This window comes from Ananas comosus, linkage group 13 (assembly GCF_001540865.1).
Source record: "Ananas comosus cultivar F153 linkage group 13, ASM154086v1, whole genome shotgun sequence".
In the NCBI taxonomy this organism is placed as follows: Eukaryota; Viridiplantae; Streptophyta; class Magnoliopsida; order Poales; family Bromeliaceae; genus Ananas; species Ananas comosus.
The window spans coordinates 11,499,386-11,514,534 of NC_033633.1; the positions used below are offsets into that span (position 1 = coordinate 11,499,386).

The 15,149-nt window shown below is 34.9% G+C and overlaps 3 protein-coding genes across 3 annotated transcripts; 1 reads left to right on the top strand and 2 right to left on the bottom strand.

Annotated features, from left to right (window-relative positions):
• LOC109719318 (protein S-acyltransferase 18) lies at positions 35–2,995 on the bottom strand. Its single transcript, XM_020245907.1, has 9 exons — positions 2,689–2,995; positions 2,275–2,388; positions 1,833–2,159; positions 1,689–1,757; positions 1,515–1,586; positions 1,283–1,411; positions 1,128–1,208; positions 722–886; positions 35–636 (listed from the first exon to the last, which is right to left on the bottom strand). Exons 1-9 carry the CDS (start codon positions 2,728–2,730, stop codon positions 154–156), a joined length of 1,482 nt encoding a protein of 493 aa, XP_020101496.1. The 5' UTR covers positions 2,731–2,995; the 3' UTR covers positions 35–153.
• On the top strand, positions 4,029–5,386 carry LOC109719133 (probable transcription factor At4g00390). The gene is made up of 2 exons (XM_020245665.1): positions 4,029–4,866; positions 5,222–5,386. The coding sequence occupies exon 1, from the start codon at positions 4,254–4,256 to the stop codon at positions 4,833–4,835; it is 582 nt and encodes a 193-aa protein (XP_020101254.1). The 5' UTR covers positions 4,029–4,253; the 3' UTR covers positions 4,836–4,866; positions 5,222–5,386.
• Positions 9,176–9,937, bottom strand: LOC109719299 (agamous-like MADS-box protein AGL80). The gene has a single exon (XM_020245873.1). The coding sequence runs from the start codon at positions 9,935–9,937 to the stop codon at positions 9,176–9,178; it is 762 nt and encodes a 253-aa protein (XP_020101462.1).

Consider the following 15,149-nt stretch of genomic DNA (forward strand, 5'->3'; position numbering starts at 1 on the left):
TTTTTTGCTTTTAGAAGTCGAAGCCAAACAAAAATTTCGAAGTGAAATAGTTCTCAAAGGTTGAGAATCCGCGAGGTGACAGGTTTCATACAAAAGAAAGAAAGAACAGAAAGAACACAGCAATAATAATACGTCGGTTCAAACTCAAAATGCTTATTTTGTTGGAGAAGCCTCGTCCTCGCCGTCTTTCGCCATGATAGAGCACAGCATCTGCTTCGAGATGTGATTCTCAAGTTCCCTCGAAACTTCTGTGAGTTTGAGATCGAAGTTTGTTCTATACTTCTGCGGTCCAGGAGAGGGAGACCCCGAAATCCTCCTCCGCGGGCTCGAGAACCGCTTACTCGGCGAGCCCGCGAACCAAGCCTTGGTAACTACTGGTGTGATCTCACTTACCAACTTCATATGCTTTCTTGCCGAGTTTACTAGAGGCCCTTGCTTCGTCTCTAATGGAAGCGGTTTCATCGGAGATAGTCGGTGTGGGAGGTTTTGTCTAATCCTCTCTCTTGCTCTCTCCGCGGCGATCATTGCCTTCTCTTTGCTCATCTTTATAAGTTTCCACGGGTTGATCTCGAAACCGACCTTTTTGTTTGAAGCATTAGGTTCTTTCTCGATTCTTATCGATAATCTTCGAGCACTCTGCAGTTTCCGTAAGTGAATTTTGGTCAGGATCATGTGTATTGCCCGAACAAAAGGAGTGAAGAAGAGCGAGCGCAAAACTTACTCGAGAGAGTTCACTTCTTCTGCATAGAAATCTAGAGAGGAACGGCGGTCTGTCTGGCGAGTCAAAGTCGACACTCTCGTCAGACGAGGAATCGGTGTCGTCAAATGGATCCATCAACTGGCTTTCTTCTCTCATTGCTAGGATGTAATCATATGTTCTCATTCCCTGCAGTCATTTTCTTTTCGGCTTGTCATTGATCACGAAGAAAATCTCAAGTCGAAGAAAAGGGACAGATTCAAGTATCCTAAACATCTCACATGCCAATTTTTCACAACATGATACTTTTTCTTCTGATTTTTTCCGTACTTTCGCCGAATTACCGCGCAGTTAAAAAAACCCTCAATCTCAATAACTTCAAATACTAGCAACTTATGCTATAGTTTATACATGATGCGTAAAACCACACCTTTCGAATGAGAACTACATGGAAGAAGAAAAGCTGTCCGAGGGCCGCTGTACTGTACCCTGTCAGCAGAGCCAATGATATCTGCACCAGATACTTAAATTCGATAAAATTACACAACTGAGATTCTAAATTTGAGCAATAGTTCAAACCAATACCGATATCGCGGCGAGAACTCCTTTAGGGAACTTGATGCGGAGCTTCTGCACCATTTCCTGCTCCATCCCTTTGCTGTCCGCGAAGCAGCGGATGAAGATTGCAACTGCTGTTCCTCCCTCTATAGTTAGCTACACGAAAAGATCGTCGCATTCAAATTATCGTCTTTAAAAACTCGCATTTTGTCGCAAAAACATTAAAAGAGAGAGAGAGAGAGATTATAGAACTACGGACCATGAGCAATACAAACACCATCAGTAGAATGAAGGTGGTGTAGTTCCTTCTCCCTATGCAGTTGTTTAGCCACTGCCGAAAATCTCACGGTTAGCGTAGTAGTACATAAACAAATTTAAAATTTAAAATTTACAAGCTACGCATTTCTGAGTTAAAATTCGCGAGACTCCGCACCCTGCAATGGTGGTCGAATCCGTCGACGCACCGATCGCAACTTCTGCAGTGCTTGCTGTTCCTTCTGACCTAAAAAACGAAGAAAACATACTCGAACCTACGACCAAAATCTAACAATTTTACAAATTTGGCCTCGAAATCGACCTCGAAATCGCAGAGAGCGCAGAACGAGATGTCGTCGCCTTTCCGATGCGGCGAGACGGCGTCGTCCGTCACAACGAGAGGGAACGGCAGAAGCGGCTCCAACTGAATGCTGCTATTCCACTGCTCCAAATAGTTCCTCCTTATGCAGCAACTCAGTATCTTATCCTCCAATTTTCGTAAAAATCTCACCACAATATGGCAAAAAATGTGCCTGTAATTGATCCGCGGGAGTTTTCCGGATTTGGGCCCTCTCCGTTTCCTCGCGTCGGTTCGATCGGTCGGATCGATCGCAGTACACCTCACGTATAACACAGCAACAGAGATGGCCTATCGAAAGACGAAAAATTCAAAATTTTTAGCCGCAATTCGTGTCTCTGAAACATTCATACTACATTTAATAAAAATAAAAAAAACAAATTGAAGGGTGCATGATTCAACTTACAGTGAAGGAGAACAATGTGAGCGCCGTGTTTTCGACGATTCGGTTTCCGAGGAACGGCCCGAGGAAGATGTAGAAGGCGGAGACGAGGACGATGAAAACTGCCGTCCCGACGAACTGCGTCGGCCGAATGAGATTTTCGTAACAACAGTTCAATCAGTTATTGTGAAATTCACCAAAAATGTGGTTATAAAATTGAATTTAAGATGCAATTTGGCAAAAGAAATTTTTGAAAAGTCACAGATTCTGAAAATTAAGATGCAAAATAACAAATTTTTCAGAACCATTTCAAATCAGAGCGTCTGAAATTTAAGAAATCAACAAAACTCAAACCCTTGGTTGGTTTTTGAATGATGCAAACAATTTCAAATTAGAAAAAATCTCAAAATTAAGATGGAAATTAACAAATTTTCAAACCTGGAGGGGATGAAGTGGGAGCTGCCACCCATGGCGCCGCATGCTGCTGCAGCTTCCTTTTTTTTTGGTTTTTTCTCACACTTTTTGCTTCTTTGGAGTAAGATTCAGGAACTAGAGCTTGTGATTCGAGTAGGGTTTCCTTTCAAAATCATCAAAACCCCCGAAACTCGATCCAAAATCTCATCTTTTTTTAGCTTTTCGGAGTGTTGTTCGTGTGCAACGGACTCGTAGGTGTACTGTGTACTACTGAGGGAAAAATAAAAGCAAAAAAAAGGGGGAAAAAAAAAAGAAAAAACCAACGGTTGGATCGGCGAGCGACACAAATTTTTTGAATTTTGAAACGTTAACGTCTCGGATCCGGAAACCATCCGGTGAGTTTATGTGACGCGTCACCCCCCAATTGGGCCTGGGCCTGGCCCAGCCCAAACTCTTATTCGGTCGTGTTTGTAGATGTTGTGCTTTGCTATTCTGTGGTTTTGTTTTTATTTCGCTGCAACGACCCGACGCGTCAAATAGGTTTGAAAGATGTGTCAGTTTACAAACCACATGATAGTAAAGAGATACATCGTAATAATCTTATATAACGCGGCGTATTTTAACTTTACCTTTTTGTAGTTTAAAAGTTTTGCTGAACTATAGTCGGTCGTTTTCCACGAAACAGACTTCGAGATCGACAATCTATACGGTTAAACATTATATAAAGTATTTACGCATTCTAGAAATTGTGATTTCTTGACATCATTTACTTTATGATCAAAAGGCTTCAAAATTAATAACATTAATTGTCAGTATAAGATGTTGTCTAGTTTAACAGTGTAGAAGAATAAAAATCGGTTGAATTTTTAATAGAAAATTCTATTCACTATTTAGGTCAAAATTAATAACATTGATTTTAAATTGAAGAATCTGATCCTCTATTCTACAAAATAGTTCGATTTTAATCATTTATTTTGTACCCGCTCGATGGATTTTATTGTAATTTTTAAAAATTACAAAAGCATTTCAAATACTGTAAATTATATTTAACGGTATAAATCATCAATTTGAAAGTTTTATTATTAAAAATATTTTATGAGTAGGCTTTCGTACGGTTGATCATAACTAAAATTAGATAGTCATTTTAAAAAATAAAAGTATATAAAACTCATCTGAAGTACGAACCATTTTAAAACAATTAACAATATTTTAAAATTTTAATTTGAGTCCGTCGATAGCATTTTAACTTCATAATTTGAATATGCTATTATTTTGGCAAGTTTAGTTATTATACTTTGTATAATTCTTATGACTATAAATTTATTAAAATAATAACGTATTCAAATTATGGACGATTGGACCACCTAGACCCAACTTGGCTCAACCATCTCCCGCATTGTTTACTCGCACGCACCGTTGATGAGACATCAAACGGCCACGATTCAATCCCCCGATTCGCGAACTAAACCCACCGTAGACCTAATCCCCCGCAACATTACTACGAGTTCCGACCCCCTCCCCCGCCCATTTAATCCTAAACCTAATCCTAACCCTAACCCTAACCGTAATCCGAACACGATCGCTCTCCGATGGCGTCCTCCTCCTCCGCCGCGGCGGCGGCGGAAGCGACGAGCGCGGGTCCTAACCCTAAGAGGGGGAGGCGGGGGGCGGCGGAGAAGCTGTGGACGGAGGCGGAGGAGATGGCGATCCTGGAGGGGTTTTTGGAGTTCGTGACGGAGCGGGGGACGCCGACGCGCGCGCCCGACCACCACCACCACCACCACGACACCGCCCCCTTCTTCGAGCGGATCCGCCCCCGCCTCCGCCGCGCCGACCTCAACCGCGCCCAGCTCGCCGACAAGCTGCGCCGCCTCAAGAGGAAGTACCGCGCCGCCGCCTCCCGCCTCGCCGCCGCCCCCTCCGCCGCCGCCGCCGCCGCCTTCAGGACCCCCCACGACCGCGCCACCTTCGAGCTCGCCCGCAAGATCTGGAGCCCCGCCACGCCGGCGCCGGAGCCGGAGGAGGGGAGGAAGGGGATGGAGGAGAAGTGGAGGGAGCAGCAGATCCTGGAGCTCGAGGTGCTTCTGAAGAGAGCGGAGCTTCTCCATGAGCACTTCTCCGCGAAGCTCGAGGAGATGAGATCGACGACGACGACGACGAGTTCAAACTAGTGGCATTTCGGTTATTTACACGAACTCAGAGGTGAGTTTTATATCTATCCTCCAAAAGTGGTTTTTTCTTTTTTTAAAAAAAAATCTTAGTTTTGAAAATAAAATATACAGGAGCCCCCTCAACTATTTATTCGTTTATTTCGACACCTTCTCACCTTTACTTCTTTTTTTGGAATTCAAATTATTCGCGTCTACTGAATTAGTAGTATGATTAAATTTAATTGAAGAATCTGTCAATTTTCCCAAAAAGATCAAATCTAAAAAATAAAAAAAGAAATTGTTGAGGGGTCTCCGTGGTTATTCTGTGTTATAATAGGTCTCCTCCTATTTATCTTGTGATATAATGTAAAAAAAAAGGGGGTTAAATTAGAAATAATTTTTCGTAGGGGGTGAGGAGGATTTATCTGTAAATATGTGTATTAATGCTGGGTACGGTCACATGTATTCATACATACATGTATGTGTTATAAGTTGCTTGGTTTATAGATTGGAAATGTAACAGTTTATTTAAATATGTTCCTATTTTTATTTTTCTTTTTGTTTTTAGAACAGTTTGGTTGCACGTATTTACAATCGCTCTGCAGTGATAGTTACATACAGATTTAAATATAATATTTAATTTCATGCATTTGTAAATATAATTTCAACAGTCGTAGTGATCTATGGAGGAATGTAGATATATTTTCAGCCATAGTTAGTTAATTTGTGAATTATTCATGAATTATTTATAATTTTTTTAAAATTCGAATAAAACAGTACGTATGCTATTTATTTCCAAAAAATCAGAATAAAGCACGACTTTTTAAGTTAGATTTATTATTCGCAAATAATTCGCATTTGCCAAACTATTCGCTCAAAAAAACGCGCAGAATTTTTGGATAAAATCTTTTTCTTCATTATTCGCAAATTATTGAAAAATTTATAAATTTTCGAAATATGTTGATCAAGAAAAAGATGAAGATAGAGACGACAATAAATTTTGTTATTATTATTTTTTACCTAATCTATTTTATTTTATAATTCTCTATTTTTATATTCTTAAAAATTTATAATTATTTATGCTAGTAGCATAAATCTAAAAAAAAAAGTTTAATTTAATAGCCGAATTTTTTATCTCGAATTTTTAATTAATGAACGTATAATTTTCGTATAAATTGCATATCGGAATAAATGGCGAACCTTATTTTTAAGCTGTATGTCTCAACAAATTTTAAAATTAGAATACAACTTATGCTCTTATTATATCCGTATCAAATTTTTGTCGAATCCGAATTAACTAACTATGTTTTCAACTACACGGCATCTGCAGTTGCATCTAATTACATTGAATTGATGACCCACACTAGGGGACCTAGTTAAACCTCCATTAATTAAACCTCCAATAATTAATATAAGATCCTAATCAAAACCTTGAATTTGACAACACTTGATTGCGTATAAATTATCTCGCGCACGTTTTCACGATTTGAATGTGCAGAAACTTTCTGAATACTGTATCATCAATAGTGATTCGTCACATAGTACGAGAGTTAAATCAGATCTAGCAGACACGGTGGATTTTATCATTTATCAAGTGATCGAAATATACGTCGCATTCTCCGTGCGCAGAAAAATTTTCTGTACTGAGCATAAGACAATTTGTGCCCTAATTTGTCTTTCCTAACATGCTTACTTTTTATTAAATAAATAGATAGACTAGCCCAGGTCAGTTTGGGCCTATAGTTAGTCCTACACATAGATATCAAATTATTTTTCAGTTTAAAGCAAAAAAAATAAGGTTTATAAGAAAGAGATGCCACAATGGAGATTGATTTAGGCTAAATTATAGAAAACTCTTCTGTCAAATTTTTTACTTTTTTTTTCTGTCATTTAAAAACCTACACTTTGCCTCCTTGTAAAATGAAAAATGTGCACTTATCGTTAGTGATCCGTCAAGGTTCTGTTATAAAATAATTTTTTATGTCAAAAATACCTCTCCGCACTCTTTCCTGTTGCTTCGCCTCCCTCCGGGTTGCAGCCTCGCCGTCGCCTCCCGCTCCTCCACTGCCTCGCCCTCGCTCACATCCCCTTCGCCGTCTCGCCTTCGCCGCCTCGCCTTCGCCCTCGTTGCCCTTGCCTACCTCTCCATCAGCACTCATCTTGATTTTCTCCTTACTGTCGCCGAAATCGAAGGCGGCGAGGGTGCAGGAGGAGAAAGGGAGCAGGTGTAGAAAAAAATGGAGAGAAATCACAGCCGATCGAGGTGTGAATCGTAGCCGATCAAGACGGCGGTTGAGAAAAATGAGGGAGGAGACGAAAATGGTGAGGGGCAAAATGATCATTTTACACACCGTACCTCTCCTGTGAATATTTTTTATTTTACAAGAGAGCAAAGTGTAGGTTTTAAAATGACAGGGGATGAAAGTGAAAAATCAGATTTTGACAAGAAAATTTTATGTAATTTAGCCATTGATTTAATCCACCAAATGAGAAATGTTGCTTTTTTCATAACTTACATATTTGTAACAAATGAAATCCACTTGTTTCTTTTTTCTTTTTTTAGTTGGTAAGACGGTTAACGAGACAGGCCAGGTTTGGGCTTGGGTTTTATTTCTGCTGAGTTACGCGTGCATGATGAAGATCAAATGAACTACGTCATTGTTACTAACGGGAGACAAATATTGCGCCGTTAAATTATAAATACGTTGGTAAATAGAACTGTCTGTAATACCATGTTATGGAAAAGATCGGCCTGAATAGGAAACAAGCGGATAATGGACTTAAAAGCAACCAATAATATATTACCATCTTATTTCCTCATATTATACGAGTTGTAAATTGCATAACCACGCTAGATGGAAAAGTAGGAAGGGTTCGTTAAATTCAAGTTCCGAGCTAATCGGTTTAATAGTCTGCTGGTGGGTCACTTGATAGGCCAGAAATAGCGCGATGTTCAGATTGACCAAGGCAGACCCTTTCCTTGGAATCTACATGATTAAACAACCGAAGAATCAACAGAAGCAACTACTCTCAGTAGTTAGGCACAGTTGTTGTAATCGTTAGTTTTTTTTTTTTTTCCGCCCCTCTCAAGGCCCGTAATGTCTTACCTATATAGTTTAGTTTATCTTTTCAATGAATTGAAGCGGATAACGTACTACCTTTTCCTCAATAAAAATAATCATACTAAATTAATTTTTAACCAAAATTATTTATATAGAACAAAATTAATTCAACAGCTAAGTCAAACATGCCCTAATGCATCTTATTGTGCCCTAGTGCATCTTTAATGAGATTCCTACCATTTATATTTTGTTCCTACGAAGATATGGGAATGTAATTAAATAAATGTACTCTACCTTTGCTATTATTTTTGTACAGTACATTGTTCTTTTCATATTATGCACCAAAACTTAATTGTTGTACTCAAATTTATTTTTAACCCTTATGTATAATTACAGATTGAGAAATTGCAAACAAATGGACATCATTTTATCCAACATTGGTATATAGTTCACAAATTTAATTAATTCGATTAATTCCTTCGCAAACAACTAGTTTTGCTGCGAAATGTGGATCCGTGTATTTCTTGATCTTAAGAGAATTGGTTTTGGCGCGAATACGACGTAGTTAATTACTTTCTTTGGCACGAATTACGTATTTCTATAAAAATAACTGGTTTTTGCGCGAATATAATACACTTTAGAAATTTAGAAATGCAATTCTCAATTAATTTCCTTACAGATAATTAGTTTTGCTGCAAACGTGCGCTGATTTGTGTATATATGTATATTTTTTCTCTTAAAAGAACCGGTTTTGGCGCGAATGGGGCGTAGTTACTGTCTTTGGCGCGAAGAACGTATTCCCGTTTAAATAACTGATTTTAGCGCGAATATGTAGTAACTGTTTTTGGCGCGGACACAACGCAATTTAGAAAAATATATATTGTTAATATTTACAAGTTTTACATAAATTATTGGCATTTGCAGGGTGTTTGTTTTTGTATTACAAAAATGGTAAAATTCATCTCAAATATAGTGGATCCTTTGAAACATGAATAGGAAAGAGAAAAATACCATAGATATATATATATATCATTGTACACAAACAAGCAAGAGCCAAATAGAAAACAAGTTCTCTTTATTTATATTATTATTTTTATAGAATGTTGATAGGTAGAGATATATGAAGATACTATAATAAGAACATGCACCATAACTGGTGATGGACTCAACACATGCAGTAGAAAAGGTAAAGCATGAGAAAATTATAAAAAGAGAAAGACACAACCTCTGGACTAGAATGAGTGACTTTTTTGTTCTTGTTGCTGAAAAACGCAGAAGCATATATATGAGTTCACTCATTCAGAATGGATAGAAGGAATCGAGCCACGGATCAGCAACGTAGGGGTCCAGGTACGGCGTCTGCAGCTCCGCCCACGGGCCGACCATTGGAGGCTGCGGCGTAGGTGTATCGGCCGGCGGCAGCAGACTGCTGTCGTGCCTGTTCAGAACTTCCACAGCAGCAGCAGCAGCAGCAGCAGCAGACTGAGGATCATGATCCACGACACGCACGGCCGCCTCCTCCGCCGCCGCCTGCAGCGGCACTCCCCCCTCCGGCGTCGCGGAGTACAACTGACGAAGTTGGGTTTCCAGCTGGTCGTAGACCGACTTGAACTTGGCATCGAGCATCCAAGTGAGCGACGCCACCTCCTCGACCTGCGCCAGGTTGCTGAAGCTGCTGCGCCGCCCGGACAGGCCCTCGGCCACGAGCGCCAGCAGCTCCCCCTGGCGGTTCTCGCGCAGCTGGCGGCGCTGCGCGTCCCGCATCTTCCCCACCCGCTGCCGCAGGAAGCTCTCCTGGCTGACCATCTTCCGCCGCCGCTCGCCCTCCGGCAAGCCCCTGAACTGCGTCACCACGCGCGCCACCCCCCGGGGCTCCGACGGCAAGATGTCCGCCGGGAAGCGGTCGCTCGGGGTGCCGTACACGATCAAGCACGCATCGACACCGCACAGCACGCTCAGCTCGTGCACCTTCTTCAGCAGCCCCTTGCGCCGCTTCTTCATCGTCGTCCGCCGCGTCGCATCGTTCGCTATCCACATGAGCTTCACCTTCTTCCTCGCCATCCCGACAAGTCAACGACAACGACAACGACAACGACAACAACGTCAATCCCCGCAAAAAAGAGAAAACACAAAAAAACTACTCTTATTTTGGTCTTTTTCCTTTTCGGACTCTACATGTATTTATAGTCCTTAGATTCTAATTTTCAAACACTAAACAACTTTCTTATATTTTCTCGCGAAATATCGTGATTGGCTCCTTTTTGGATTTGAGTGTGACTCAGTACACAGCGTAGTACATTAATTACGGTACAAAATCTCAGGGGCGCCCTCGCTGGACATGTACACTAGTTCATTAACTGATACGCTAAATTAGTAATACACTCTATTTTGCGTACGTGGCGCGATACCATTGGCCACACACATATTTTTAGCAAACACAAATTAATTAAAACAAATTTTTTAAAAAAATGAAGTGCTAATGCACGAATTTAAGCGAATCTTTGCTAAGATTTGGAGAAAAATTGCATTTAAATTAATTCACTAGAAAAAATTCTCCCTGTATGACCATTTTATCTACTGTTCATTACGTACATAGCACGAATCTTAAAACTGCATGAATGGCTGAGACATGAGGTGGTGCACGTCTCATGTTGGGAATTGTCCCCACTATTATGTTTTTTTATTTTTTCATATATATTATTATCCGGTTGTCGGAATTTTTGCATGTTCAGTGAATCTAATTACAAATTAATTTTGAGGAAATTAATTTTTGTTGTTGGAAGGGTGTCTATGGGTTGTTCACAACCTGACAAACAATAAATGCAAATTATATATTCATCTACCTGTGCCCATATATATATATCATATATATATATAAATATAAATATACACCTTTTGTAACATTTAAATTTTTAATTTAAATTTGATTTCTCATTTATCTCAAATTTTAAACATAAGATCTACTTTTTAATTAGCTTGTTAATTTCCTCATACAAATTAAATCTAATAATATCATATTATATATACATATATGGTAAGCATATACAGCGAGACACATACATCAACAATTAATGTGTGCATTTCAAATAGTACATGTACATATCTAAAAATTACTTAATTTCATGATTTTAACACAATGAGATATGTTCAGGATCTCGAATTAAAAAATTTTCATTTCTCATTTCTAGTAATGGAGAAGAATCAGAGAATTTTAGTGTTGTGTTGCCGCATAATATTTTGGTAGACGCTAGTGAATATAAAATATTAAAAGCATCATTCCCTGACGCCAACTTAATTAATTAAGCTTTTAAAGTATAATCAGTTATTTCATAATTATTTCACACGCTATCGATCAAATTCGCACGCTCATCACATATCACTGGAAAGATAATTTGCTATTTTCAAATTTCGAATGTCAAATATATATATATATATATATATATAAATATATAATATATTGCATTGGAATCGATTTGCGAAGAAATTTTGATCAAATGCATGTGAAAAATATGAATGTTCTATCAAAGCCTCCATATTAAATAATTAATTTATTTCATTTTATGGACCAAAAAAATTGCTTATAGTGACAGGGCAATGTAATATAATTGCTGGCAATAAGAGATTATATATAATCATATGAATATATATATAATATATAATATATATAGTATTCTTTTTTCTACATTAAAGGAGGTTGGGGGCTCCATAGGTGACACTGTAACCCCCAAACGCCTCTTTACTCCCCCCTCTCCTCTCTCTCTCTCTCTCTCTCTCTCTCTCTATATATATATATTTTATAATTTTATATCAAAATTAAAATTTTCATACTTTCAAATTTTAAAGTTTTAAATTTAAATTTATATTTTAAATTCAAATTTCAATTTTAACTATATATTTATTTCCAATTTTGTAACTTCAAAATTAAAATTTAAATCCTAAACTATGATTTAATTAATTTAATTTTATAATAAATACGCGTAATAAATTGGCACATAAAACTAACAGATAGATTTATATTTAAATACGTAAAATGGTTTAGTAAAAAAATACATAATTTTAATTTCAAGTGAAATTAAAAATATAGTGTATATGTGTATATATATATATATATAATTAATTTTATATAAGCAATTTTTTCTACAAATTTATTTCCCTTCTATCTATTGATTTTTAAAAATTATTTTAATAGATTTATCTCTTTATAAAATAAATGATAATAATTACTTGCACATATACCAAATTTAATGACTTTATTAAATAGATTAACTATTACATCATTTTTTATATAATTTATTTAATTAATAAGTTAACTTATAAAATTATATAAAAATATTAAAAAAATAAAATTATTGTCAAAATATTTTTAGATCCGCAGCATCGCCGAACATTAAAGGAGGTTGTGGGAGGCCCAAGAGAGTGCACGATCACCCTCCCAAACCCTCCTTCACTCTTCTTTCCAATATAATAATAATATATATATAATATATATAATATATATATATATATATAATTTTATAATTTGATATCAAAATTTAAAATTTGATATTTAATTTTAAAATTTTAAATTTTATATTTTATATTTTAAATTCTAATTTAAATTTAACTTATAATATTTATTTCTAATTTGTAACTTCAAAATTTAAATTTTAATCTAAACTCTATAAAATTATAAAATAATTATTAATAATACGGGTAATAAATCGGATAATAAAATTTAACATATAATTAATTTAAATATAGTAAAATATCGTTGTATAAAAAAATACATAATTAAAATTTCTTCAAAACTAAAATTTTAAATATCTGTAAACTCTATGAAATAATTATTTTATTAATAATATGGCATAATAAATCGTATAATAAAATTAAACATGATAGATTTAATTTAAATCACTAAAATATCGTTGTATAAAAAAGACATAAATTTAAATTTTAGTGAAAATTTTAAAAATATAGTGTGTATATATAATAATATATATAATATAATTTATTAAGATTTATTCTAGCAAATTACTTCCCTCTCTATCTATGATTTTTTAAATTATTTATAAGATTTACTTCAATCTTCTCTTAAATCTTTATAAAATAAAGTGGTGTATAAATTTATTTGAGGATATATCATTTTAAGATTTAACATATATAATTATTTTTATATAATTTTTATTTAATGATATAATAAGACTTATAAAACTATATAAAAATATTAAATAAAATGTTATTATAAAAATTTTAGATCCGCAGGCAGTCAGCGCGGGTATTTCACTAGTATATATATATAGTACACTTTCTCGTACGATATAAAAATTAACTAATCATGAATCGTACACATATGGAATTTGTACCATTGAAATTCAACCTATAATTAAATTTAGCGTGTTACGACCTGATTTTTTCTGAGGCAAAATGCGAATCCTTCACTAGTGAATATTAAATATATTGTTTATAAGTTATAATTTTTTCTTTTTTCTCCACAAAAGAAAAAATCAGGTCATAAGTTATTTATTCATATGTATATAAAATATATTATTATTTCATAAGTTATATTAAATATATTGTTCATATGTATATAAAATTTTATATATTTATTTCTGTAGTTTTCGAGGCTACTCGTTAATTGTATGTGAAATTTAGCAACCTATATCTTTAACGTATTGCTGTGTTATTTGTCCGTAGCGAAGCGCGAGTTCTTTATCAGTGATTCAGGATAATCACGACCAAAAACACATATTTTTCTCTCATAAGAAACAAAAAGTAAATACAAATTAATTAAACATATATAGTGTTGCGAGTTCTTTTAAAATATTTTATTTTATTTTATTTTTTATGATGATATTTTTTTTTTTTTCGAATGTTGATCACCACCACGTACGCACGTGAAATGACATGCAAGCACGTGGAGTGCACGTGTGGGTAGCACGTGGAGTGCACGTGTGGGGAGCACGTGGAGTGCACGTGTGGCTTCCCCCCTCTCTTCTCGCATCGTTGGATTCGGTGGGGTTTATTTTATTTTATTTTATTTCTCTCTCTCTCTTAAATAGTGTTTGGTTGAGGGATAAGCTTATCTGAATTGCAAATATTTTTAATTTATTGTCTAATTTTTTAAATTTTAAATTTATTATCTAATTTTATTTTACAATTTAGATGTGTAATTTATCATTACCGATTAATTAGCAGATTTTATATACTTTGCATGACTATATATAAAACTATTAAAATAATTGATGAGTTTGAATTTTATATTGAAAAAATTATCAAATATCTTAAGTCAAACAAACCGAAAAGTTGAATACCAAAATCAAAATTTTAAAAATTTTGGTAGCGGAATCCGAAAATAAATATTATCTTCAATCTTTTTCATTTTTGGGTTTGAAGATTCTTAAGTTTTTAATTTGTTTTATCTTCATAAAATTCCTACTAATCATCTTTTTTATGGAATTTAAATATAAACTATCACTTCTAAGTTTTATAATTAATCTCTTTTTTCCCCTATTTATCTTTGCAAATATTCTATATGGCCAATTTGCATAAAAAAATGTTAAGAGACTCCCTAAACTATGAAAGTTTTGAAATGGGACCCTCAACATTTTTGTCATAAAATCGAAATTTTAATTCTCCAATTCTTTGATGATTTTATTTAATTTAATATATAGTTTTAGCTACTTTTTACCAAACTAAACCAGACCAATTAACAAATAGCAGCTAATAGAGTCATTAAATTTAATAAAATTTAAAACTCAATTTGCTAAAATGACTCAAATAACAAAAATTGGATGCAAAAGAGGAGTATTCAATTGCAAAAAAAAATTTTAAAAAAAGTTGGATCTCCATAGATTTTCCACAAATTTGTTTGAAAAATAAAAGGTTAAGATTTTGTTTTTTAGATCTTTTTTGAAATTGTTCTAAAAGTAAAGGAATTATATAGAATAGGTAAAAACATCTGGAACTTATTTGAACTATAGAACATTCTAATTTGACTATGAAATATTTTAAAATTTTAATTTTACCATCCAAATTTTTAATTATTTTTCATTTACCTCAATTTACATTGAATGCATTGTTTATCTTTACATATTTAGCTAATATACTCTATGCAATTCTCGCAACTATAAATTAACTTAAATTATAAAGTCAAAATATCCTTAACTAATTCAAATCAAATAAATTAAAAAATTAATGGTAAAATTAAATTTTAAAAGTTTAGGGTAACTGATTCAAAATGATCTATAGTTGAGGTGAATTTTATATGTTTTTACCTCCATATATATATAGAGAG

Excerpts from the sequence above, each read along its gene's own strand:
- LOC109719299 (XM_020245873.1), bottom strand. The coding sequence starts at position 9,937 with ATGGCGAGGAAGAAGGTGAAGCTCATGTGGATAGCGAACGATGCGACG.
- LOC109719318 (XM_020245907.1), bottom strand. The coding sequence starts at position 2,730 with ATGCGGCGCCATGGGTGGCAGCTCCCACTTCATCCCCTCCAG. Across the intron at positions 2,389-2,688 it reads TCCCACTTCATCCCCTCCAG|TTCGTCGGGACGGCAGTTTT; the intron begins GTTTGAAAATTT and ends CGGCCGACGCAG. Across the intron at positions 1,412-1,514 it reads TGGTGTTTGTATTGCTCATG|CTAACTATAGAGGGAGGAAC; the intron begins GTCCGTAGTTCT and ends CTTTTCGTGTAG.
- LOC109719133 (XM_020245665.1), top strand. The coding sequence starts at position 4,254 with ATGGCGTCCTCCTCCTCCGCCGCGGCGGCGGCGGAAGCGACGAGCGCG.